The sequence below is a fragment of the Numida meleagris genome, chromosome 4 (assembly GCF_002078875.1).
Source record: "Numida meleagris isolate 19003 breed g44 Domestic line chromosome 4, NumMel1.0, whole genome shotgun sequence".
Lineage (NCBI taxonomy): Eukaryota > Metazoa > Chordata > Aves > Galliformes > Numididae > Numida > Numida meleagris.
This window is the reverse complement of record NC_034412.1, coordinates 95,400,003-95,427,726: the sequence shown is the minus strand read 5'-3', so window position 1 is coordinate 95,427,726 and position 27,724 is coordinate 95,400,003. Positions and strand designations below refer to the sequence as shown.

The 27,724-nt window shown below is 44.3% G+C and overlaps 1 protein-coding gene across 1 annotated transcript in view; it reads left to right on the top strand.

The window, feature by feature from the left end:
• The window catches only part of DDRGK1 (DDRGK domain containing 1), a 31,845-nt gene that overhangs the window by 347 nt on the left and 3,774 nt on the right, over nt 1-27,724 (top strand). Inside the window, exons 2-7 of the mRNA XM_021395303.1 lie at nt 4,828-4,980; nt 12,315-12,421; nt 13,524-13,625; nt 21,554-21,676; nt 23,812-23,850; nt 27,328-27,384. Coding sequence (XP_021250978.1) covers nt 4,828-4,980; nt 12,315-12,421; nt 13,524-13,625; nt 21,554-21,676; nt 23,812-23,850; nt 27,328-27,384 — 581 coding nt within the window. The remainder of the gene's footprint in view (nt 1-4,827; nt 4,981-12,314; nt 12,422-13,523; nt 13,626-21,553; nt 21,677-23,811; nt 23,851-27,327; nt 27,385-27,724) is intronic.

The window sequence follows — 27,724 nt, the reverse complement described above, 5'->3', positions numbered from 1 at the left end:
GCCAGCCCAGCGCTGAGCACGCAGCTCCGTCTGGGGACGGGATGATGCAGCGTTTCCACCTCCGCGTGGCTGCGTTTCCAAAGTGGAAGAAGGAGTTGCGGCGCCTCGGGGTCGTTTTGCGTCGGTTTCATTCGATGTCGATCAAGCGCTGATCAGATCCCTCTCAGCTTTCCCTTCTCCAGGTGAACAGCCCCGGGGCTCTCAGCCCTTTTCCCGTCAGGAGATGCTCCAGGTGCCCATCATCTCCGCGGCCCTCTGCCAGGCTCTCTCCAGCAGTTCCCTGTCTGCCTAGAACTGGGGGGCCCAGCACTGGAGGCTGGGGTTGGTTTTATCATTGGCTGTTTCTCTTTTTGCTGTGGAGAGTAAGATAGCTTTAACAGTGTTGTTTGTTTGTTTTTTCAGTAGGGAGAAAATAGCTTTAGTGCAAGCACAGAGTCATAGGAGACTACGCTGAGCAGGACTTTGTGTTAAAAGCAAGTTAAAGTTTCCACCAGGCTTCTTTCTTTCACGCCTTTTTGAGACTTAGTCTCGAACTTTTCTTTCTCAGCAGCTTGGAAACTGATGAAATCTCATCTGATTCCTGGTTACTTAGAGCTGATCTTCTGGGAGAGCTGGGTGATACCAGCCCCAGAGAAACGAGACTGCTGGAGATGAATTATTTCCTGAGCTTGACTTGTGTCATGACTTAGGCAAATCAGAAGCTGTGAAGCTGGGGAGAATTTCTTTTTCTCTTTTTTTCAAGCCTATAGAATCCCAACTAAATCGAAGCCCAAGCTGTTGTTTTAAATGATCTGAATCCCCTTCCACACTACTTTTGAGCAGCCTGGTTACAATTAGTTTATATTCAGAATAATGTAATTGTTTTGAAGCCGCTTCTTCAGCGTCATCTTTTTTGACGCTTCCAAATTGGTCTTGCCTTATTTTATTGTCTCCTGGAAGAAAACCGATGGCCTGTTTTCTATCACTATAAACTCCTCTGTGGAATTTCAGTTTGTGGGGATGACTTCATTCTCCTTACACAAGAGAAATTATTTTTCACAACCGTTGAGGTTGCGGTGTATCTGGATTTCTGCAAGATTCAGTCCTCAGCAGGACTTCGTTTTCCTTTGTCTTCAATAGAAAATGGAAGCTGGTGTAGCCCTGCTAGTAAATATATCCTATTGCACGGAAAGAACTTGAAACAAGGGAAGCTTAACCCTAGGGAGCTGGTGGTAGAATGTTTGGGGCTTGGGGAGTGATGACTCTTTATGCTCTCCCTTGTGGAATTACCCTTTTAACATCTTCAAAAATCAGGCTGCTGAGCTACTCATCGTGTCAGGGCCGATGATGGGGTGACTCCTGTAACTTTGTGTTTCCTGAGAAAGGTCACTTCGAGCAGCAAGGTGGTGCCAGCAAGATCATGCCTGGGCTTGTTCTGCGGAGAGTAGAAAAAACGCAGCATTGCTGGGTTTGACGCACGTGTGGCATATCTGTTTGGAAACGGGCCCTGGTAGGATAAGCTGCACAGTGCCAAAGTACCGCTTCGGGGACACCGAGCGAGCTTCCACCTGTTGCATTTTGAGTCACTTTCTCGTTGAATTTCACAGGAGAGGTTTGCACGAAGGTGAGAGATGCTGGATGCTGTAAATGGGGAGGAAAGCGCAGCCGGTGCGTGAGGGTGCAGCAGGTGGAGCTCTGCTCTCCCTGCTGTGTTGAGGACTGCCTCGAAACTTGCCAGGCCAGGTGTTACGCTGATGGACTTGCTTATCTGATAGAACTGAGTATAATGTGCTGTCACAGGCAAAAGATTGCTTATCAAGGAAAAACGTGTTTGCTCTGAGCAAGTGGAAATTTGCAAAGCTTCAGAAAGGAGCAGGTTTCCACTTGGGGGTTGTAAAAATTAAGTCCCAAGAAGTCTGGGTGCTGAAAGATTTCGCAGTATTCACTGTAGCGATGTAACAGTGGTGCTTCACATCCAGTTTAGGAAAGAGAGTTCTGCTTTCAGAGCCAAGTTCTGCTCTGTTTCTCTCTGAGAAGGTGCTCTGATAGCATAAGTGCAGACTCACTGTTGCTGCCGTGCGCTGTCTGACAAGCCGGGTGAAATAATGTTACTGCCTCTGCACTGTGCTCATGTCTCTGAAAATGCAGAGCTCTCAGTGTGGCAGCAAACCTGTACCCTGAAACGAGGTTTATGTTCCTGGTTTTTGGTTCCTTGGCCTTTCAGAAGGCTGAGAGTGGGGATCTTTAAGCTTAGAATAAAAGCTAAACCAAGCTTTGAAGCTGCGTCCATTTTCCAGACATCTCTTTAATTTTTTTGTTTGTACTGCCTGCTAATTGAGGGCTTTATCTAATTAATTTCTTCTAGCCTGCCGTTCTGCAAGCTGTCAAGCAACTCCCGGATCAATTTGTCTGACCTATATAATGCTGGTCATTAAGTTTCACTTGGATGGCTCTGTATCAAGTCTAATGAGTTCTTGTGTGACTAATCTATGCATGAACTGGCTAGCCTGGGGTGCCGCTCAGTCTGAGACCTCTGCAGCTACAGGAAAATGAACTGAGATATATCCAGATAATCACAGCAGCCGAACCACACCCTGTGCTGCAGGAGATGGTGCAAAACATCAGGGCCTGACCTGACAGAAAATCGTGCTTGACCCCGTATCTGACAGTCAGTCCAGTTCTGAGAATATGAGTAAGGTGGTTTTTAAGTGTATCCTCTGTGCTGCTTGCAACCACCAGTAACACCTCTGCTCAATCTATTACTTCTAGAGCAGAAAGAGAGCTTGTCTAACTTCCTAGATATTGGAAGGAGCAGGTGAGTCCTGAGCTGCACAGGCACATCTTTGACCTGTGACAAACTGCAGGTACAAGCACGTTGCACGCAGATGCAGTGATTATTTTCTCCTCCCCCTCGTGAAGAGTGGATAGATATGCAAGAAATAAATGTCACGTTTTCCAGGTGATTTCCAGCTGATCGCTTTGCAAACCAAAGCTGTAGGGAGTGGGAAAGAAAGAGATGCAATGAAGTATATCTTTTTCTGCTAAATTACAACCTTTTATGTATAGGTGTCTTCTGTTGTTTGTCTGAATACTTTGGAGATCTGAAAAGATAAGTATTGTCCAACAGCTGCCTCGTGGATTAGACCATTATATAGGTCAGGTTTTGGTTTTTTACCATCTTCTGAGCCACATTAACAGTGGTCAGCTTTGAGAAATTGCCATGGCACTTGGAGTGAATTAAGCTAAGGAAACAGGATGGCTTCATTCGCATGTGCTTCTCCGCGAAGGGTTAAAAATGTCAGCTTGAAATGAATACGTGGCTTATAAATAGATTCTTCTTTCATAAAATGCAAAGCAGTCTCTGTTTCACAGGACGATGGAAACGAAAGAAACAAACCCCGGAATGAATGGGCATTAGAGCTTCGCAGGTGATGTGCTGTGCAGAGCCACCTTTGGGAAAACGCTGAGATAGACACATGGAAGCTTTCAGCTGGAAGGATGCCAGGGTTTGAATTGCAGGGTATCTCAATAATTTACGGAGAGAAATATTGCATCTGTACAAAAAGTCTTTTTGCAGGGTAAGAATGTTTCTGGCACTTAATAGCGTTCTAAGTAAGTGAACTGCAATTGTGCAGCATAACGCTTCCCTCTCTGCTGAGTAGCCTTCAGAATAAGCATCATCACGCTACAAATAAGCCTGAGCCAGTCTTGAAGCAGAATTATCTGATTGCTGGAGCCTACGTGCTGTAATTTAGTACAGATCTGGTTTGGTCCCCAGACAAAAGGAGTGGATGAGAACAGGAGGGTGACAGCGGTGCGATAGCGCAGTGACTCAATTCAAAATGTCACGGTGCATGTTTGTGCTGAGAGCTTCCTGGGGGTCTGCTAACAGCATTGTTGCAGCAGTCCTGAACTGCAAATAGCTTTGCTGGCCAAATACTTCCCCTGCTCGCTCTGAGCTCGGTGCTGCTGCAGCTGTGTTGTTACTAGCACTGAAGTTAGCTGCTTTGAAGCTGGTTGAGATGCACTGGGATGAGCTGCAAGCACACCTTTGATCGTCGCGTAGATGTAGTCATAATGAATGTTATTTTCTGATGGCAGATATGCTAATAGTAGTTTTATTTAGGAAGGCATTGTTTGGATCAGAGGCTGCTGGAGATTTGGCAGCGTAGAGAGTGTTTTATACTCCTGTAGGGACACCACATAATCCAGCAAAGCCCAGAAATGTGTCCTGAGTTTAAGTAAATGAGGAGTTCTGTGGATTTCAGAGACCATTCGAATACTGAGCTGCATGGAGGTCGGAGTGGTTAATGCTTTGCAGGACTGAGCAAGTAGCAACAGACACGAAGATCAGTTTCTCTTACCAGCAGAATGTGCGGTTATCAACGGAATATGCAAAGCAGGTATCGAGGATAATCTAGGGTTATCATTGCTGTTTTGGCATGACTGCTGTAGCTGCTAACAGTGGGGTCATGGTGGTCTCGAGGAGAAACGGGGGGCATTCCGAGGAGAACTTCTGAACCAGGCCCACAGTCTGTCACTTCCTCTCGTTCCGACGTTCCTGTTCTATTCCTCATTAAGTCAAGTCTTAATTAACAGCAAGTATGCGCAGAGAGGACGGCAATGAGTGTTGCAGTGACCTTTGAAGTTGTAGACAGACTTCTGCTCGCTTTCTGTAAGCCGGTTTATTGGGAGACCTGAAGTCTGAATCAGTGTGGCAGAACGGAGGCAACGCCGTGTATGTCATGGCATTAGTTCTGTGCTTCTGGTTGCAAAAGCTGACTGGCAAAAGGGCAACTGTAGCAAGCAGAGAGAACAGCTCTCACTGGTTTTGTTTCCCTTTTGCAGCTGATGAGGACCACCAGCAAGATGTGGCAGCAGCGGCCAGACCTCGGCCCTATGTTGAGGAGCGGGGCGATGGGATGCCGAGGCGCCGGAGGAACCTGGGAAACAGGATGATGGCACAGAGGAGAGCACAGCAGGCAGAAGAATGGGTGGAAGGTAATGCTTGGTTCAGTTCAGCTTCCAGCCATTAAACTGGGCCTCAGCAGTTGGGTATAGTTGGCTCCTGAAGAAAAGTGTTCATTTTAATGGATGGGGAATCACACACAGCTTGTGTCTTTGTCTTTACAGCTTCTTTTCTTGCTTCGTAGAAGCTGCTTTTTGTATTTCCTCTTAGACTTGCAGGTTAAATTTGGGTGGATAGAAGCATCGCCTTGCTCTACAGCATCAGCGTTTGTTGCAGATTGGTGGGAAGCATTAATTCCCCAGTGTAACCTTTGCAGAATCTGGAGTTTCCTTTCTGAGAGACCATCCAGTTGGTGATCAGGATCAAGCCTGGTTAGCTGAGATCGCTGCTGACTGCAGCATTTTTTTTTTTGCTGCCTGCCAGCAGATTGTTGGCAACGAGTCCCTTGGTCCTGTGCAGGATCTGCAGTTAATAGCTATACTCCTTTAGTGTGGTTATAGGCAAGAAAATGGTGATGAATAACACCCATCTATACCCCACACATCCCACTCGCTCTTCTGGTGAAACTTCGCACATCTCTGTTACTCCTCAAAGATAGCATCGCCACGATTCTAACTGAATTCCTTTTGCTCTCAGATAGCAGGTTAAATTTGCAGGGTTTCTACTTAAGTATTAATGAAAAGTGGACTTGGCTTCACTTGAGTTTGCAGTGGAGATCGAGATAATGGCTTTGGCCTAGACTAGTGAGAAACGGTGAGCATGCATCTGAGTGATGCCATAATTGGGGGATAATTGCACTTTCTCCTGGCTTTCTTGTCATGCAGCTCGTAGGAAGCATTTTCCACTTATGTTGGCTGGTTAGCGTGCTCTCCAAGTTAATTATGTCCAACAGTTGTGCAAATGGAAACCTGACAGGCCTGAACTCTTCAACTTTGGTTCTTTCTTTTCACATGATAACATCCTGCAAAGAGAATGAAATCATAAAAGCTTTTTCCGTAAACTCCAGACATCAGAAGTTTTTATGCCAAAGGCCAAAAGTGAGCTGTCAAAGCAAATGGCTTATCTTATTCTGTCACTGTTAGTGAGTCTGTGTCATTGGGCTTTATAAATAATTCTTTTGCAGCCTTCTTTGTACCAGATACAAGTGCTGCAGCTCTTGCATGAAGTTTTCTTTGAAATGACGTTTCTTCTTTTTTTTTTTTTTTAAATTTCTTTTTCATATTGAACCATCCTTGCTCTTTTCTTCTGTTTTGTGCTTCTACACGTTTTTGGTTTGTTTTCCATTCATATGCTGGGCTGGCTTTTGCAAGTGCCTGAGCACTAGTATGCAGCAGTAACACAGCCTTTGGAGGCTGCACGTGGGCATTAGCAGTATAGCTGTGGAGAGAAGCATCTGTCCCTAGTTCCCCCCCTAGTTCCTTCTTCCCTTGAAGAAGCATGAATGACATGTTTTGAAGCTCACTCTGTGGGCACGTGGCATAATCCTGGAATATCTTCTAGGATTTGTTTCCTCTGGGCAGAGGCCGTGTACATTTTCTCTGTGTCATTGCAACGTGGAGCAATTCTGTCTAACGCTGCCTCCCTTTAACCTGTTGAAACAGCAAGTTGTCCCAATGACCACAGCACAGTTTTGTGTTATAAAATGAGTTGACTCACATGGGGGGGGGGGGGAAAAAGCCTAGAACTCTTGCAGAGGTGTGCAGTGCAGGACCAGTTGGGGCACCCATGGCTGAAGAGTGAAGTTATTTGGTGGTGTAGATAGACATACTGAGAACGAGTCAGCCTGGTTTCTTCACTCTTGACTTGTAAGTGTTCTTGTCACTTTAGAAGGCTTCTAGACATCTACAGCTGAAGAGGATCTTTTTCACTGTTAAAATACTTTATTAATAAGTTTCTGATACCTCTATGTGGAATGTCCTACTTGGACCCATGCTTAGCTTTGGGCAAACCTACACGATCCCACTTTGACTTGTGCCCTGGGTTGGCACGGGCATCACCCCAATGCATCACCGCAAGATTTCTAGCGCTGAACTCAGGAAGGGCGCAGGGATACCCTGGCTGTGCCTGTGTTACTGCCACAGACATAGAAATGGTGTCAGGTAGGAACTGCTGTTACCACTGAAGCACTCCACCTGCCAGGAGCCGTTTCTGCTGACGTTAGGAAATGGGCTCAAAGCAACCCTTGCAGGCTTTGGAGTTGTGGTTAGCGTGAAGTTTTTCTGTTTTCCACCTGACTTAGGCTTCATGGGTAAAATAGTAGCCCACAGTTTCTGCTGCCCATGCTGAGTTGTCACATTATGCCAGTATCGAAATCTCTTACACAGTAGTGGGGAGGGGCAAAAACAGTGGCACTAGAATCAGAACCTTGGTAGCTTTTAATTATTCCTTCTGTAGTTGTAGGCTTAGCCTTATTTCCTTGCATGTTCAGGTGAGAAGGAGTCATTTAACACGAACAGGGATAGTAACTCATTGAATATTCAAATCTCCACCCACTGCAAGTGGATCTAAGGCAGACTGTAATTTCTTCCTATAGCTTGGGTGGGGTCAAGGCACCTAAATTACTAAATTACTTGCAGGTTGGTACAGTCAGAAAGCAAAGAGGGAAGCAATAAATGCCTTGACTTTCCTACCAGAATCGCAGCCCACGCTGTGTGTGTAGGTCCCTTATTCATGGGTTCCATGTGGGCTGCACTGCACTGTGGGGACAGAGCTGCTAGCCGGCTGCCTACGCTGGCTCGGTGTGGCTGAGTAATGTTTCTCAGTGGTTAGTCAAATGCTCAAAGGAGGTCATCTCCTTTGAGAAAATCAACATCTATTAATATTTTCTGATGACCAAAGATTGCTGGGGAGATGCTTTTCCTGGGTGACAAAGTAGTTCTCCAAATGACTGCAGCCTCTGAACTGTGGTCCGTCGATGTGACTTGCAGGCTGGCTTAGAAAAAAAAGAGCTTGAGTGTTTTATGTTGCTCAGATTCAGCCTAGTCATAGTGCTACTGTCTTGCAGCCCAGTGCAACGGAGGCAGCTGTCATTCAAATCTGTGTGCCTCAAAGTACATCCATACTGCGTGCTGTTGTATGGGGCCTGTGCCTTTCCCTATGGAAAATGAGTCTGGTAGGAGAGTTCTGTGTTTGCGTGGTTAGCTTGCTCCTGGTAGCCCAGCTTGTTAGCAGACTTGATTATCTCTGTTGCATCTTCATTTAAACCGAATCCAAGCAGAGGTGGCTTTGTGGGGCTAGCTGTGGCAAAGACAAAAAGAAATTTACTGCAAGGAATGAATATGTGTGGATTTCAGACATTAATAGTTAGAATGTGAGAGGCCAAGCAGTGGAAGGAAGAGAAGAAAAAGGGATAAATTGGAGGCAGGTTGTGGATTGCCTGTGGCATGGGATAATGAGAACAAATAGTGTTAACCATTTTCCAACTTCAGATCCCATTTATTTGTTTTCAGAGGATGGTGTTTTGTCTCAGCTTTGCCATTGTATCTTCTAGGATTCTGATCACCTTTGGTGCACGTAAAGGCGTTTTGTCCAGAGCTTTTATGTGGTGGTTGTTCACATGCAGAACTTCCAAAGTTCAATGTGGTGCTTTGGACACTGCAAGGAGCTCAGCAGTGAAGTAGATAGTTGCCATGATGCTGCTGCTTTTACTGCTTGGAGCAGAAAATTACCCAGCCCATGTCTGCATAGAGATTTCAGAGCTGTTACTTGCTATCAAGTGTTAAGAAACTTAGAGGGATGAACTTAACACAGCATGTATGGTTGTATCATCTTGATCCCTCTCCGGTGAAAATAATGAGGCTGATGATCCGAGGCAAATGTCTTTGCTTGAGGGACTGTTAGAACATTTGTATTTTTTTTCCTTAAAGTGAGGACTGCATCAAAGAAATCTGACTTTGTCAACAGCTCTTACTCCTAACTGAAACAAACTACATGCTGTCTACTTTGTGCAGTGATGTGACTTGGAAATGTGAAATATTCCAGTATGTACTTGTCTCTCTCTGAGTAGTTAGCCCTGTACATCTGAGAACAGGGATTTGTTGCGATATCTAAAATGAATTGCATTTGTGATCTCCACGTAGTTCATGGTGTGCATAGCTTAAAGGGAAGAATGTCTTTGTGTTTTGGCAAATTCCAACAAGAATTGCTTTTCTGGATTAGACTATTTCGTGTACCGTTGTGTCTCCCCAAACTCTGATGTCCTGAAAGACTGGGAAGTTGTATAAATGCTGACGTGGTCCCATGGTGTTCTTGTGAAACAGTTGGAAATAGAGTAGTATTAATGCACGTAATTGGAATAATTTTAGTGCTTAATCAGTAGAAAAACCTTTCTAGTAGGGTTAATTTTTGACAACTGATATCCTGACTAGTGAATCAGAAGTTGCCTTTGACTTGCTGCTATTCATATAGAAAGAGACTTAGTGATATCAAAGTATCCACGGTGTTCTTCCTGCCCTTGAGACAAGCGCAGATGGCGTGTAGAAGAGGTAGGTGTGTGGTTTCTCAGTTTTGCCATATGGCTTGGTTCAAGAAAGAGCTTGAAGTCGTTTGACTTCTTCTCAAAGGGGCTCGTGTCCTTTGTTTAGTGTCCTTTTTCTGTGCAAAGTGTGGGCTGATTTTGTGGCTACAGATTAATAAGCATATGCCTCGCTTGTTTCCCAAACTGGGTAGCTACCAGACTTCAAAAATTAAAAAGAAGTCATTATTATGCCACTGCTGTGCTGCGTTGCTCATGAATGCCCACACCTTTCCATATGGTGGACTGATTCCTTTCCAGTAGCTGGTGTCATATACGATCTCAATAGCATGCATATGTCTCCTGTCTTCAGGATTAATTTTGTTTTGCCTGGCACCTTCCCCTCTTTTTTCCTAGTCTTTTTGTGAGGTGTTGTGTAAATAGTAAATCAAGCAGCTAGCCATGCATGAGGAGTTTAGTGTGAGTAGCCATATCTACTGCTTACCCTCTTCTGTGTGGATGGGAATCAAAGAATCATGGATTCATGAGTTGGAAGGGGACCTCTAACAGCCATCTGGTCCAACCCCCCTGCAATGACCAGGGTCACCCACAGCTCCATCAGGTGCTCAGAGCCCCACCCAGCCTGACCTTGAAATTCTAAAACATGAAGGAAAAGCTAAGGTTCACTGAAAGCCATATTTGTGTAAACCAGGTTGTCGCATCGCATCTCAAGCACCCAAGCAGTTAAAGTGTGTGGTCCAGTGGACTGCTGGCAGCTACGTGTGAGTGTGTGAAGAGCACTTTCATGTGGCTGAAATCACAGCTTCCAGAAGGTTCTTTCTGTTTAAGAAGACAAACAAACAGAAAATCTGCTTTTGTACAACATCCTCCTTGCTTTTGGTGCAGCTGTTCTTGCGCTGTAATAACTAATTGATTCAGCAGACTCTCATACTGAGAGCTTACCCTCTTGTCAGCATATTCAGGTTTATTTAGCAGATGTTAATTGCGCCCAGGTTGAGTGCATTGTTGACCTTTAATGCTCTGCTGAATCACGGGCTGCATCTGCATCACTGTCTCCTGGCTTTTGTTCGATGTAACTCCACGCAGTAGAAAAAGCTTGGAGGAAGCAGGACCTCAGGGATCACATCAGGTGCTTTAAATTGAAGGGAAGGAGAGGTTACTGAACACAGTCATGCTTGATGCGAGGCTGGGAAAATGCTTTAAAAGCCTGATAGACTTCTGCCTGATCTCTGGCTCGGGTATCTTCAATATGGATGAAACCTGAGAAGCACTCAGAGCTTTGGGTTGAATTGTGTCGGAGATGGTGCTTTCATGTTTGGTGTTTTTTCCAGAAGTAATTTTCTAGGGAATGATACCAGCGTTAAGCTGTGAATTAGGAGTAGTAACTGCTAACGCTGGGTTGCTCAGCCGTTGTGTTTGGAACTCCTCTTGGCCCAGGATTAAAGCTTATTATTTTTTTAAGGTTCAGCAAAATTATAGAACGAGCTGTGTGTTGGGGACGCTCAGACTAGACAATGTTTGTTTGAGATGGAGGAAGGGGGAACCCTTCTGATCATCTCAGTGATCAGATACCAGGCTTTCTGAGGCCCAAACTGGCAAGCCTGCCTCATCTTAGCTTCCATATCCTGAAAACAGCTGAATTACTTGAGAGCCACCTACGCAGATCTCAGTTACGTTTGGTTCTGTTGATGTGTCTCAGTGGCTTAACCATAGTACCATACTGTGTATTGAAATTAGTAAAACAAAAGTGTTTCAAAGCTAGCTCTGCGTATAAAAGAAGGGTGAGCACTGTTCATCCATGTGCTTCTCAAATAGTGATTTCTTTGGGTTCCTTCAAAGAAATGAAGAGGAATCACTGTCTCTGGAGAGAGTTCTCATCCTGCTGCAAGCCGTGCCAAGCCAGCTTTGGCAATTGCCATGCTACAGACATCTCCAGGTACAAGTGCTGCCACAAAACAGGCTGTAAAACATGGCAGCTCTTCTTGGTGCTAGGAACCAAGGGCTCTGCAGTTACACGAGTACGGATTCTTGGTTTCCTCTCAACTGTGAGAATTAAAAGCAAACTGGATTCTTCTGGTACCGAGGGAAATGCTGCCCTGTGCATGTTTCCCCTTCCCCCCTCCGTAAGTAAACAGTGCGTGGCAGGAATTGGCAGTGCTGTCCTTCTGGTTACCCTGCAGACCTCTGGGGTGCAGGTCTGAAGTCAGCATCAAGAATAACAGCTCTATGGGTAACCAGAAGTATAAAAATCATTCGCCTGCAGATGAGAGGGATCCACGTGATGGTTCTGACTCTGCCATGCGATCCGGGGGCGTGAATCTGGGCTGCGTAGGGTTCAGTGAAGGGAGCTGGTGACCTCTCTTTGAAGACCGTGGTCTGTCTGTGGTAAAATTAAGGGCTAATTTCCGTTAGCATAAATAAAGTGGCCAAATGCTTGTGAAATACGTGAGGGGCAAGGAGGGAAGGAAATGGCCGCCTTTAAAAGCTCTTCAGTCTTTGCTAGCCCCTGGGCGAGCAGAAATGTAATGCATTGACGCACCACGTGAGCGTGATGCTTTCGTATCCCACAGCTGCAGAAATCATCTTTCTAAGCAGCCATTTGTCACACAGCAGTGAACTACGTACGTATGGTTTTGTTGCAATTAAGCCCAGGATTTAAATATCAGCTACATTTTTACCTCTGGCTTGAGTTTGTGTTGCCTCGTTACTCCTACTTTGTGGCTTTGTGTGTGTGTGTGTGTTTTTTTTTTTCCTTTTTCCTTTTTTTTGATCTTGTCTGAAATACATGTGTGTGTCCTGCTGCTGCTTTCCTAGGAAGCAGTCAAGCTTCTTGAATGGACTTTTCACAGACTATTTAAAATTTGCCATTTGCCCTTTAATGCAATCTTGCAGAGGAGGATGATGCTGAGGAGGTGCCAGAACTTCAGGTGACGGGGAAAATTGGAGCAAAAAAGCAGAGGAAATTAGAAGAGAAACAAGCCAGAAAAGCTCAGAGAGAGGTAAGCACTCCTGCCACATACAAAGCTCAGAGCAAAACCTGAACACTGACACTCAGCAAAAACTGATGGTAACAGACACCTCAAAATTCTCCTGGGTATCTGAGGTGTGCATGGAGATCCTGCTTTACACCATGGTGGTTTGTTCTATAGAAAGGACAACTGGTTAGCAACAAACCTGATTAGCATTGCTTAAACTTAGCACCCTTTTCCCACTCGTTCCCTTTTAAGCGTTTTATCTTTGCTTTCCATATTCATTCTACTTAATTAGCTTTTTTTTTTTTTTGTGGAAAATGTGAGCGAAGTTGAATGATAAGCATCGCTTGGTAGAGGGAGGAATCTTTTTGTTTCATTGTAAAACATGCTGATTTTTATTTTCCCCATGCAGACTGAGAAATTCCTCGGTTAAGTCGTCTTTGCTGCAACATTCAAAACCACAAATCCATTTCAGTGTCTTCTGCTTGTCCTTCTAACATAGATGCAGATTTAAGTATACTGAATAGACTAAAGCACAACTTAAGAAACACAATTTCTAAACAGTAGATAAAACATCCTCATTTTTACTATTTTGGAACAGTCTCCCTTTGCTGGGTTTCTTAGAAATAATAGTTAAACTTGTAGATTTGGAGAGACGAGTGCAACATTCTCTTTAAGAGATTCTTCCTATGTTAAAATTTGCATTTATTTGCTTTTAAAGATTTTATATTTCTCCTTTTTTTTTCTTTTCTCCCTTTACCTTGGAGCCCATTCAAACTAAATATTAAGAGAGGAGTAATGTTATGATCTTCCATAATATCACTCTAATTATAAGCTCTGTGCACATGAAGCTTGCCCTGTCTGCTTCTCAATGAGCATTTTCAAGTCAGAAGGGTAATTTTTAACCTTACCACAATGTTAAGTGTTCTGAAGGTCTAAGGGGGAAAATGTTGACTCATAATGACGTGTTGTATTGGGTTATTTTTTCTGAACATGTATACAAGAAGATAGTAAGGAACATCCCTCGTGCAAAGGTAAAAGATGTATATTCAGGAAGATTAAAGCCTGTCTTGCATTTTTTTTTTTTATTGGTTGGTTGTTGAGGGTTTCTTTGTTGTTTGTGTTTAAGGCTGAGGAAGCAGAGCGAGAAGAACGGAAAAAGCTTGAGTCAAAAAGAGAGGAGGAAAGGCGGAAAGAAGAGGAGAGAATCCGTCTTGAGGAAGAGCGACAGGTAGGATGGGTTGTCTTCATAGCTGGAAACCTTGAACCAAGCTTGTCTTGGAGATTGCTGCTCTGTAAGCCCTGTGGTAGCAGAACTCCCTTTGGTATTTGATGCTGTTGCATACATCCTTTGTTTGTTTGTTTGAATATGAATTACAGTGATACTCAGTGATTTCAACTGCAGGGCCCAGTTTTGTTTCCCCAGGTGCTTGGCAGAAGTGAAAGCTCTTGCTCCAAACATCAGCACGCACATCACAGCAGCAAGGACCAACCCACAGATGAGGCCAGGGCTACACAAAACCTCTCCTGCAGTGGATCCAGTAGCCTGTCTGTTAGCCTGCTATTCCATAGTGACAGATTGTTGGGTCAGTTTGTTATGTTGACAAACACAGCTTTTAAAATTGGCCCTTATTCTGATGAGGTCTCTTTCAGTTTATGAAGGAGTTGTACTCGACTGCAGGAGAAGTTGGCTTGGTGGCTGATAGAAGTTTAGTTATCAAAACCACAGAATGGCATAGTTTGGAAGGGATCTCTGCAGGTTGCTCAGAACCTTGTCCAGATAAGCCTTCAATATCTCCAGGGATGGAGAATGCCTCAATGTTGCTGAGCCCCAGTTCCAATAGTTGATCACACGCATGATAAAGTTTTTCACGTTGCAACTTGTGCCCTTTGCTGATGCTCGTTAGGTCTGCCTGCCTGACAGCTGTAACCAGCAGGGCAGAAAGCGAAAGACTTTATCGACCACTTTTGCAACTGTCATGTAAAATTATACTATTTCGTTCTAATTACGCGAATTTGCATGTGCTTTGTAATTAAAGATCTCTAAACTATGTATGTGAAGGTGCACGTTAGGAGTGACCCAGAAAAAAACAGATCCTGTGCGACTGAAGTGTCTTTGTTAAAACCTTTCATCAGTGGGGGGTGGCAAACTGATTTCAAAGCTGCTTTGTGTGTTCCAGGCATCAGTGCTACTGGCTAAGAACTAGAGCTTTGTGCTCTTTGGTGCTGGAGTCAGTGGTGTGGTAGCTTTGCAGTATGCTTCAGGAGGCAGGGAGCAAGGTGCTGTGTGCAATCCTGTGCTGAATAATTGCTGTCCCAGGGGAGCATAGCCCCCAGCTTTCAGCGTGAAGTTTCCATGATGCTTAAACGTGCATGTCTGTGCTTTGTGGTGAGCAGATTTATTTTAATTCGTTATAAGCACAGATTGTGCAAGTGGGGTGTTTTGCTGAAAACGTTTTAAAAGAAGAAAAAAGACATTTTTCCCTTCTTCTGTTGAGGGTGTGAAGGCTAATTTTGGCTAGTCAGAGCTGTTTCACAACAGCAAAACTATCAGACCTGGCTTCCTATGGATCTCTGTCTAATGCTTTCCCCCTGCCCATGCACTTCAATAGCACCAGCTTCTGCCTTGCAGTTTGCTCTCCTTTATTAGAATTAGAAGAAATTCTTAATGTTTCCCATTTCTCTCCTTGTACTTCCAGCTCAGGAGGCCAGATGAACTGTGGCTGCCCTTAAAGCACCCATCTGTTGTCTACCCTGCTTACTTATGGGGCTTGTCCACCCTACAGGTCAAAGCAGAAGGGAGAACACAGATGGCAGGTTTTCTTCTAGCGGTGTATTCCTTTACATGTGTTGTCTCCACCCAGCTCCCTGACTTTTCACATAACTCTTTCTAAAGATTTTAGGAATTTAATATCCTTGAAACCCTGAGGAGTTGGTTGAAATGAACTAGAACAGTCCAATATTCTAAGGGGGTTTAGGAGGGCACCCTGGCTGGATGCTAGCGTTGCTTTGGTGTCAGCTCCTTTAGACAAGGCTAAGAACAGTTCAGTTTGGGAGTGGTAGCCCACGAGGCAGGTGCATTGCTAATCACATAGCAGTTGAGCTGGACCAACTTGCTCAAAGTGAGCTGTAACCCAGGCCAAAGAAGTTGTCCTATTGGTTACCAACCAAGTTTGTCCTGGGGCTTAGCAGTGCAGCTGGCTGATCAGGATCACTCGGGCACAGTGGAAGAGCTGAGTAGCAAATAAGGGTGTAATTCCACCCAGACAGATCTCTTCACGAAGAGAGTGCTTATTAACATATTTAACTTTTTTTTTTTAATCACCACCTTCTTTTCAATTTAGAGCTGAATAATTTATTTTGGTTGAATGAGGGAAATCTCATTTGGTTTTATTTTGATCTTCAGTATACCTACTGAAGACCGTACTACAACGCTTTCACCTCCCTTTTGCAAGGCTAAGTGAAAATGAGGAATGTGAACTAAGGCCTTGATTTACCTAAATTTTGTGCCTGACAGTCCAAGGGACAGCTAGAAACTCAAACATTGCTCAGGTGCATAACTCTATCTTGCTATTCACTTTAGACACTAACTTCCCTTGATGTTCATCATCAGCTGTTCTCTAGTATCATAGAATCATAGAATGGCCCGGGTTGAAAAGGACCTCAAAGGTGATCGAGTTTCAACCCCCCTACTGAGTGCAGGGTTGCCAGCCACTAGACCAGGCTGCCCAGAGCCACGTCCAGCCTGGCCTTGAATGCCTCCAGGGACGGGGCATCCACAACCTCCTTGGGCAACCTGTTCCAGTGCCTCACCACCCTCTGAGTGAAAAACTTCCTCCTAATATCTAACCTACGTCTCCCTACTAAATCTCTACTAATGTTAAGTCACTGTCTTCATCTGAGTCTTTAGTGGGAAGCAAGAGAACTCAAGACATGGGCATGTGTAGGCTGTGTTGCTTGAGTTCCTGCTTCAGTCAACCCAGAAAGCAGAATTACAGAGAGCATGATAATAACAAGACCTTCAGTGCTTTAGTCTTGACTGAGCAGTAGTAGGGGAAATGAACGGGATGTATCGAGACTTGATTTCTGTATGTGTAAGCACAATATGTCCTGTGATCATAACCTGTTATACTTAAAATCTTGTTACAAACTGATGTTACATCTCTGTTCCAGACCTAGATAAGAGATTTCTGGGTTTTTTTTGTTTGTTTGTTGCAGTACATAGGGTAACCTCCAGGAAAAGTGTGTTTTAGCTGCATTAATTGCTCGTGCTTCTTTTGCTGCAAATCCGAAGATCTGAACTCGGGCTTTGAGATAAATTTGCTGGCTAGGCTTTATTGAACTTGTTGAAAGTAAATGTGATTAGTGTGTATACAAGAGAACTTAAGCGATGGGCAAGCAAGTTAGCAATGCAGCCAGCTTTGTTAGCTGAATTTCAGTTGCATCCTTTCTTTTCCTGCTCTCTCTCTCCCAAGAAGAGCTCCCAGAATTGCGCTGACCTCCATGAAAGCTGAGACTGGCTTTGTGTGAGGAGAGCTGCTTTGCAGCCTTTCAACAGCTGAGTCCTATTCAACAGCTCTGGGTGATTCCTGCTCTGTTCAGTGCTGTCTGAAAGCCCCTCAAATCATGGGGGAAGCCAAACAGAGGAGGATACAAAATCGTGTTGTGGATCCTGTAGAAATCCCCCCCAGTGCTGATCTTTGATAAAAGTCACTGGGACTGCTAACCCTTCCACACACGTCCCCTGCAAGAAGTTTCAGACAGGGCGTCCAGTGGAAACGATGAATTCTGAAGTCACAAGAAAGCTATCTTTGACCATAGAATAAAGAGGGTTCTCTCCAGTTATTTTTGGGCAGCTCTGTACTCTGATGCAGCACAGGTGGGGACTCTCCCCTTCCAAAGGGATTGGAGAGGCCAAGGTCTTGTGTATTCTTGAGAAAAACACCCCCCCTGGTTCTATCTAAGCATATTTGTATGCATGTATAAATAAAACGTGGTTGCCCCTTGGCTCCGGCGTTGCGAACCAAATAATATATATTTTTAAATTCAAGTTTCCTTTCCAGTGTTCGGATGACCTGATTGGCTATGCATGTGAGGAAGCTCCTTTATAATTGGCATTTGCTTGGGCTCTGCTTTACCCTGGGGATTTCCCTTTCACTCTTGGAGTTTTTTAGTGGTGAGATGGTTTACCAACCGACACCTTATCAATGAGAGCGAACTTCCTCTGATGTTGCAAAACAGTGTCTTCATCAAAAAGCCTTGCAGGTTGCTAGCCAGAAAGCCTTTTATTTTTATTTTTTCACCCTGCACAGGGATTTTTGTAGATCTTAGTTCCTTAGCCTACCTCTGCAGTGCTAAGGAAACCGAGCGTATGGTTTATGCAGATGCAGGGCTCGCAGTGATTCTATCTTTCTGTGCTAAAGTGCAGCATTGAACAGGGTGTGTTGCCTGCAAATCCATTGCAGTGTGAACTGCTCTTGAAACATAGCGTGGTGTAGCAGAGAAACTACCAATCTTCAAGTGAGCAAGCTTTCAGTGGTTGTGAAATAGAAGGCCACAGTGGGAGTTGGGGCTGGCATTTGTTGACTGCTCGATTGAAAACAAGATTTGTATTGTTCAAGCACAGCTGTGCCCAAAGTTTCCAAAGTGAGGAAATGTCATTCAGGCTTTCGGTTCTGCATTTCAGTACCTGAGTAAAAATGGTCTGGATCTTCAGAACTTTGGGAATGGAGGAGTGGCTTGTGGTCCCCAAGGTGCTGCTGAAGTTCTCGAAAACCGAGACCCTGAAGTTTTGGTTATTTGGTATTTAATTGTGGAATGCATGCTTTCCCAAAAGTGAACTTCTAAGGAAGTAGAAGTGGAAAAGCTTGCAGAAGGCTCATCCGACTCAGATTTTGGTGAGATGAGAACTGGTAGGAAACACTCTGTCTCCCTAAAGGTTTTACTTCTATCCGAACAGTGATGGGGAAGGAATGTTAGAATTCAATCTGCTTTGTGTCACGTTAGTTATATGTGAAGTCCCTCTTTGGTCCCCACAGAAGCTGTGCTAATTGCACAAAGGCTGGATGTTACAAAATCATAGGATGGTTATGAGGAGGATTTCTTTGGTCCACAAACCTCAAAGCATCTGGCATAGGAACTACCGTATTTTTCCTACAAGCTGTGACCAAGGAATGACTGCGAGCAGGTGGTGGTTGTAGAGAGCCCGGTCTTTGCTCTCCCTTCCTCTTGCAGTGAGATCTCTTCCACTGCACAGTGCAATAAGCTGCCTATAAATGATTTGTTTGTCAGCAAGTCGGGTCCTTTATCTGATTTGGAGGAGAGATGGCAGAGCGCGCAGCGAGCACTTTGCTCTCTGGGAAAGCTGCTTAGGCAAAGCTCTCAGAAAAGCTACTTAGTGTATAGGCCAATACCACTTAGTGTCAGTGTCACCTTAAATGGGTTAATGCATGGAAAGCTATCTTCTGGCCGAACGGTGCTGTAAGGCTCCTCACCCTTTGTTAAAAATAGTGATGCATGATAAACCTTCAAAGGCTGCTGTAGTTATTCAGCAGCATCTCCTGACTCCAGAAGGCTTTGTGGTCCCAAGAGTCAGGGTCTGCTTCCAGCTATAAATATGAGAAGGTTTTCAGGTCCCTCTGGGTTTGAGCTGATGGAAGATTGGGATTCTGTGCCGTTAAGGCAATTAATGTTTCTGATGGCGTGGAAATAATCAGTGCACTCGAGGTTAAGAGACGAGCAGTGGGAAGGTAAGTTCCTCAAAACTGTTAGAAAACAATTCTGCACTGTAACAAGCCCCCAGGTTTGGTAACATTTAAGTGGGTGAGGAGAGCAGTGGACCCATTACAGAGTTTAGGAACAGAAAAAAAAAAAAAAAAAAGGCAGCTAAGGGTGAGCATCAGCAGTTACCAAATTTCCATAGAGCTGGGATTTCCCCACCACCACACCCATCGCTGAAGGGAGGTGGCCCAGCTATTCTCTCTCCTCTAAGCAGACGTGCATTACCACTTCACTCCACGGTGGTTAATATGAAATTAGAATGGGGAAGGGCAAAATAAAGCTGCCTGACTTAAAAAAAATAAAATAAAAAAAAATACGGGGTTTATAAAATTCATGTTTGAGCTAAGTGCTCTCTGTGTGACTTGCAGGCAGCGAGCATTGGGCTCTGTTTAATTAGCAGACCCTGGGGTGCTGAGAGTGTTTCCATGTGTGGGTTATGCATAACCCACAGGCTGTTTTTCATGGGAACCTGGCTACGTCTGACTCTGCACCTTCCATGCAGCTGCTGCATGACATGGGCATGTGAAAGAGTGCTGGTGTGGTGGTGAAACACCAGCTGAAAATGAGTGTTAACAAACAACATGACTTCAGCAGGGCTCCCCCCCCCCCCTCCACCCAGCTTCTACTGCTGTTGCTGGTTGCTTCTCTAAAGTCACCTCCTTTTACTCTCAATCAGTTTGCAGCTTCCCTGATTACTTCTTTTTCTGTAGCTTGAATCGTGGTTGAATTTAGGTGGGTGAAGCTTGTGCAAGGAGTGGCTGCGTTTTTTTTCGTTGGGTGGTTGATGGAAAAAAGCTTCTGGAAATGCTTAGCTAAGTGCCATGCTCTTGTATTTCCAGGATCGAGATTAAATTTGATGTACTCTCAAGCAAAGACCAATTGAACACTTCTGAATGATGCATGGTGGTGTTGTTCCTGACACCTGTAACGCAAGGAAAGAAATTACTGCTGAGCTTCTATTAATAATCGTTATGGTGATGAATGACCTAGAAAATGGTCTCATTTTGTCTCAAGTGCTTCCCCGGATGTGCAGGATTTTTTCGTGAGATAATGGTTAAAAATGGCTTTGACTTTTCACATGCAGTAAGATCCTTTCGGTCGTGTTCTTCTCATCCTTGAATGTCACCAGCATTTTCTTGCTCGGAGCTTGGCTAAATGCAATCAGGGCTGAATACACTTTGTGTGATTTTTTTTTAATTGAAGAGCAGCAGTGCTGCACCCATTTCTGGCACCGTGCTGATTTTGGGCTTACACGATGTCTTTGATATGGGTGGTTTTCAGGACACTTGATGACCTGTTCCTGCCTCTCCATGTTTTAATAGAACGAGTGTTTGCTTTCGAGCCATTTAAGGAAGCAATTACCATATTAGTGCTGAAGATGTAGCATGCAAGCGTGTAGGAATCAGTACAGCTGTTCTTTAGGAGATCAATTCCTGTGCTAATAGTAAAGGAAAAGCACAGAGGCTGACACTAAAATCTGAACAACTCATGTTTCTAAGTGCTAATCAATCCTTCGTGATGCAATAGCAAGCACAGGTTGGTGAAGCTGGAATCTCATTGTACCAGGTGCTGTACAGGCATCGGTTTCTCTGCCCACTGATGCTGGGCTTAGAGTTTTGTGGGTCAGCAATTTGTTATCACTTTCTAGCACATGGTTTTGAAAACCCTTTCTTTCAGCGTAGGTAACTGAAACTATTCCTCTTGTGCATAACTAAAAGTGGAACTTTATGTTTGACCGTTCGTCAAAGCCTACAAAATAACCTCTTTTTTGTGTAGTTATACATTTTTCTCCAGGCATAAAGCAGTTCACACAGGTCTTTACATTCAGTGTAGACGCATTTTGCTGTATGTCATTGGAGATTTACTTGAAGCTCTTGCAGGCCAGCTTCTTCAAGTACACAGATGGAAGCCAGTGCAATTCCACTTCTCTTTGTGTTCATTCCCATTGGCCACTGGTGCATGTCAGAGCAGAATTGGGGCTGGATACTGAAATGTGGGTGTTGCATCAATGTACAGTTAGGGGCAGGAACTTCCTGTCGCTCGATCTTCAGAAGAAACACGTTCATGCAAATTACAAAAGCAGTTTGCTATATAAGAGTGGTTTTCTCCCCTGTGTCAGACCTGTTAAGAACCAGCCTAGGTGGCTCGTGCAGGCTTACAGCGGCACCATGCTAGGATGACTGTTCTCTTAAGAGTGTCAGAGCAGCTTTTGAAATGAATGATACCATCAAGGGAGAACTCAGACACGTTTTAGAAGCTTTTTCTCTGCAGTCTGTCATAGTAGGACCAGACTGCAGATAAAGGAAATGCAACTGTACTTAGAACTAAACCCCACTTTGGGGAGGAGCACGCTGACCATATGTCATCTTTTCTCTCTAGGAAGAGGAGAAAAGGAAAGCAAAGGAAGAAGAGGAGAAGAGAGAGTATGAAGAGTACCTGAAGCTGAAGGAGAGTTTTGTAGTTGAAGAGGAAGGGGTTGAAGAATCAATGACAGAGGAGGAGGTATGTACATTAGTCTGTTATTGTAGTTGCCTTGATCACTGTTAGATTCAGATTGTCCTTACTGCGTTCTGTCTCTTGTAAAATGGACTTCAAAATAGGATCCAGCCAAGTGGTTTTGCTTTAAAAAGTTGTGTATGTAGCACCTATTAACCTGGAGCAATTTCCTGGGGAATGCTACAATCATTCATTCCAGACTCCCATCAGTTAGTTCAGAGTGCTAAGGCAAGTGCACATCACTGAGAATGAGTTCCATCCTCCCTTATTGTAAGGACTGAAATAAAACTAATTTGAGGAGGCAGATACTCTTATGCTGTCCTCGGCTCTGCCTACCCACGTACCATGTGTTTGTGGGACAGATGAAAGCAGGTCTGGATTTGGAGTTAGGTGGTGTCCACGTAACTTCAGTGAAATGTTGTGCCTTAGTTTTATTTTCTAGAGGAGCAGGGCCACTGTGAAATCAAATGCAAAACCAAGCTGAAAGAAAGCTTGAGAAATCACAGGACACGGTGCTTGTGGGTGCTTGTGGGCTTTCCACTGAAAAACAGTGTTGCAAAAGACTGCAAGTCAGTGATAGGGATTCAAACTGCATAATATTCTAGCGTGCTCCTCCTGTGGCTGCCTTCAGGCGAGCTGCTGGGGATGGTGGTTGAAATGTGATACTGACATAATAGCACAGCAAGCTTGAAAAGGTTCTGTTGTGGGAGGTAGCGCTCTTAATTTGCTGGGGAGAAAACACGTTGGGCTAATTTTAATTGCTGTCAACTGCTGAAATGGCTCTGGAGTTTCAGCTGCCAAATTTGAGCTGTCCAGTGGATTACATGGTAGGTATTTTCTTTTTTCATGGACATGTAGATTTGTTCCCCTTCTTCTGCTTAAGTGACCCTCTTGAATTAAACAAATTTGCGTTCAGCATGACTGAGCGTGGGCTGAGGGGCTTGCAATTAGTCAGTAAGACCTTAGGTACAGATTTCACCATGGAACCCTTCCCTTTAGCAGAAATTCCTCTGTTGTGCCAAGGCTAACACCAAGAGAAGTTATATCAGATGATGGGAAATTTCCTAAGATGCAGAGAAAATTTAAACAAGTGCTTGCTTATGAAAACCCCTTCTATATTGTGTCTATTCTGTTAGAAGGTCACGTAGCTAAAACATTAAATCTTCCCCTTCAGACTCTCCTGAAGGGTAGAGAGTATTCATTGACAGGCAACTGTGGGAACACAGATGAGGAGAGATTAATATTTCTGTGTGTGGGAACAGGGAAGGGTGTTCCTCACTCAAAAAGAGCCTGGGAGGCAATAGATGGTGCACGGATCTCAGCACAGATGTCTTTGGTAGGGGGTGGGGAGGTGGAACTTCAATAGCAGGCAATTTGGAAGTCGTGTTCAGAAATGATCACAGGGGCACGGTTGTTTGGAGGCATCAGGCTTGCAAAAATGCCAAGCCATCCTTCTGTCTCGGGGTGGGTGATGCACTTGAAGCATTTTGGTATCCTGCTGCAAGCTGACTCTGCCCTGTGCTGTTGAGGGCAGCGTGCTGAAACTCCAGCTTGACGTTAAGGGGCCGGAGTTAAGCAGTTAATTAAGGCTGATTGATTTTCAGGGTTGCAGAGTAACTCGATCTCCTGTTCACTTAAAGGCATGTTTTTTTGCATGCCCTTTGAAAACTGAGCTGCTTGCATTACAACGCCGGATTTCAGGTGCATAGCTTTGAGAAGGGCTTGAGCCTTCCACATGTGCTGTGCAGCTGTGGGCTGCACTTCACCATCTGCATGAGCTTGCCTCCTGAATCACTCTGTACTTTCCCTCCATACAAAATGTCCTCAGTGAACGTCCTTGATACACAGACTCGCCCAGATGTGATTGTTTCAGGGTACGTATGATGTGAAGAAGAAAAGATTCAAGAATCTCCTTTCAGAGAACAAGAAGTGCTTGAGCCATGTTCTGCCTTAGAAATTACCCCCCAGAAATTCCTAGTTAAGATTAAATCTAGATTATTTTTTTTTTCCCCACTTCAAAATCTGCTCTATGCATGTAACATTTCAGTGGTGAACAGGCTAAACACTTACACTAGGCGAGTTTGGGGAGCATTTAGTATTTATAAATTTAAAATAACAACTGTTTTCCTTGCTGTATCCAGTCTCGCAGCTTTCTGAAGGAATTTATCGAATACATTCAGGTAAGTTATCATTTTTTTTTTCCTCCTCTTTCCGTATTGGTAGAGTAAGTGAAATAACTTCGAGTGGTAAAAAGAAGGGAAATCTTTACTACCTTGATTTACTTGAATATTTAGCGAGCAAAAAAAAGGAATACCTTAGATGAAGTCTGCATTATTGACTTGCTTGTGCATGAATATGTTCATCATTGCCAAAATTATTTGTAGTTACAGCTTTGTCTTGTGAAAATGTAGCCTCATTCATAAGGATAGACGTGTATAAACTCACCATCGGGGTTTGTGATCAGAAATGTTGGCTGCAGCGTGGGACTTGGGACATTTGAGCTTTTTGATTGTTTCCTAAACGGGGAGCTGATGTTCGCAGCCTCCGCATCTCAGCTCAGCATGAATGAGAGCTGCTGTACCAGCATGTGGCCTGCCATGCAGGATGTGTGTGTTGGAAACACGGGCGCTGTAAAGCTCAGGCAGGCTTTGCGTGATTCCTTTCACTTGTGCAATGTACAGCACTGATGTTTTTATAGGGATATTTAAAGAAAAAAAAAAAAATCACTGTTTTTAAACCGGGGGGGTGTTTTAGTCTGCTTCTCGTGATGCTATATGCTTGGTTAGCTAAATCCTGTGGTGTGTTCATGAGGATTTCCACTTGTGATCTGTGACGGCAAATGCTTCTTTAACCGCTGTTTTTATATCAAAGTTAAAACGTGATTTCTCACTCTTAGCCTAGAACATAAAGTTATGTAATTTTTGTCGTCCTAATTAATCCCTTTTGGCCTTTGTGGGGGAACTGGACTCTGTGAGCATATTGTATGTGTGCGAGAGGCTTCAGTAGTAAGCACGTACCTCCCACATTCTTAGTGACCTTCTCATCATTTTGTTAATTGAGAATGTCAAATTCTGGGCTATTTTTGCATCTCCACTACCCCACCAAGAACTTAGAGATATACACACGCTTCTGGCTCTTTGGTAGCTTTCCGTAAGGCATCAATTTGCTAATTGCTGTCCAGTTCTGGAAAACAGGAACATCATTCCAGAGTTACTGCAAAGCTGCACCGCAAGCATCTTTTGCCACGCTCTTCTCTACCTTGCGTGCCACTGAGACTTCTGGCGGTGCATCCAGTTGCCATTGGGCTGCAGTGGGAGGCTACATTCACTTCTGTTAAATGCTTTCAGATCGCATGGAATCTCTGGAGGTAATGTGGAAACGTGTGAGCTGGCAGTAGGCTGCATATTCTTTGTTGCAGCCCAAGCCAAAGTGTTTCTTGATCACTGACTCCCCAGCGTAAGGCAGTCAACTGGGATCAGAAACGCCACCGAAGGCAGATGAGACAGCTGAGGCTAGATTGGAAAAGCAATAGGTAACATGTTTAAAGAGCTTAAGAAAAGCCGTAGGGTGAAGACAAACCATCAGAGGGCCCATCTTATTTTGGAGTTGTGCAGAGATTACAATATTCTACTTTCTACAGGAGCCAGAAAAGCTTTCTTGGAAGAGGGCAGAACTTTACTGTGGCCACGTCTCTTAAGACCATCCCCTGTTTCAATTGCTAACTGCACATTCCCATCTATGGCTTTCAAGACACTGCTAAACTCTGGATTCAGGAAAATGTGCTCTTTATTAATAAACAAGCTGCCCTGGGATAACTTTATGTCAGTGTCCCTTGAGATCTTCCACTGAAATTGGAAGGGTTTCCAAGGGCTGACACAATAGGCTCTGATTCTGCACGTTGCCCTGGTGGTTGTGATGGACGGAACAGATTAGTCACACAATCTCAGTTCAGTGTTTAAGCACATATATAGCTTATATTAATCACTTCTACTTGACGTGAGAGAAATTAAGCAGGGGCTGAAGAACCAAGTTCAGAAGCGCTTTGACACCTGGCTTCCTATGTAGAAATAAGAGGAAAAAGTTCTGTTTGCCTGAATTCTGGGAGCTCTCGCTCTGTTTCATGCATTGTTGGAGACAGCTGCAAAAAAAAAAAATACCTAAAGTGAGATGAATTCGGTAAAGCATGGATGTGTGCATATTGCTCCGTGAGAGTTAAGCCTGTCTTGAAAAGATGAAATCTGTGGTGAAGTGTTTTGCTGAGCTGGGACCTCGCAATGTCATTATATTTCCGAGTGGGTGGGGACTGGCTCCCCATTCCATCCCATCCTCTGGTCTGCTATCCACAGCAGGAGCTGGTTTGGAAAGCTTCCAGTGAGCTCGGTCACTAAGGGCAAACGTCCCGAAGCGAAGGTTTAAAGCCTGGTTTTCTCATGTAATGACTTTGCATCCCCTCTCCTTTTTTAAAAAAAAAAAAAAAGAAGATGTGACGAATCTTGGCAGTTCCCAGCTCTGAGAACTGAATTCCATGGACTGGTTTCAATTCCATGCGTTCAGTCCATGGTGTTCAGTTCTCTAGCTTGGCTGCATCAAACTTCACAACTGCTAAGCGTGTGTGTGTGTGTGTGGCTTTGCTTTGGTTTGGTTTTGTTAATGAAAAAGATTCTTCTGTTGCAGCCTCTATTTAATTCTTCGGTGTGCTCTCAAGATCAGAAACAAATGGGTTTATCATTAGTAGTATGACATGCAATAATGTAAATGTGGCTATACATATAAGGCTCCCAGGGATGTACTCAAGGATGTTAGCTGCTTTCAGAAGTGGTGTGTGTTCCAAATTGCTTACAAACAGTGTCTCCTTTTGCTGCATCTGAACAGATGAGCTTCTAACACTTGTGCAGACAAGAGGACAGGAACCGAGTAGCTCCAGCTGGGAGCACACCAGGTGTTTTCTCTGCAATTCTTGGCGCTCCAGAGAAGCACAAAACCAGATGTGAGCAGTGAGGACTGGGTCCTGGCCGAGAGGGGCTGCAGGAAGAATCTTTCAAAAGCAAAAGGGAAACTTGCAGTTCCTGCTTTTGCCTTCGTTCCCGGCCACTGTCACCCTGCTGATGCAGCAGTGTGCTAGCACAGACCTCCAGCACAGACTTCTTTAGTAACGTGTTCACATGCTTGGGAAGATTACTGTGGCATTAATCCACAAGGCAGTAGTAAAACAGACTAAAGCACTTAACACTGCCAGTCTTCTCTGAAGTTTTAGGTATGCTCTGATGCAGATCAGCGATCGGTTTTTAAAGGTATTTTGAAGCATCTCTCAAGCAAAAGGGGGTCTCGCTAAAGCATGCTGGAAATTAGAGGCAGCAGCTGAGAAACTGGGGGGGCAGGGAGGAGAGAGCTGTGGCTGCTTAATATGCCTGTGCTGGCCCTGTCCCTTAATGGAAGAAAAGGTTTGGGATGACCACTGGCAAATGTATTTGAGCTTAAGTGGGTCAGAGCATCCGGTCTTTCCACTGAGCAGATTGGTTTAAGTAATGTAAGTTAAAGGGTTTTTTTTAACACAGAAAAGGGCCTGCTAGGATAAGTTGGAAGGGCAGGTTCTCTTCTGTATGTTTTGCTAACCCTCTCATTCATCAGCTGCATGTAACTGTTGTTTGTTTCCATAGAAAACAAAGGTAATTCAGCTGGAGGACTTAGCTTCACATATGGGCTTAAGAACTCAGGTAAGTGCTACCTCTTGGGGTGCAAGTACAAACAGTGACTTAGAAGGGATAAGGGAGAAAGTGCTTAATTAAGGGTGCTGTTTGTGTTACTGTTCCGGCATTACTTTGGCGGAGTTCAGTAGATTCAGCCCTAAAAAGCAGGCATTCATCAGAGAGCCATCAAACCAGAAGAAGATTGCTGGCTCGCAGGGATGTTAGTGAAAAGGACACGGTCTGCCTCTTGAATGGCAGCTTGTTGGCTAATGGATCTTACAGATTTTTGCAAAGCTGTTAATAGAGCAATTCGTGATAACTGGGAATCAAGAGCAGAGCTAGAAGCAAGCTGAGGTTCTGCCTGTAT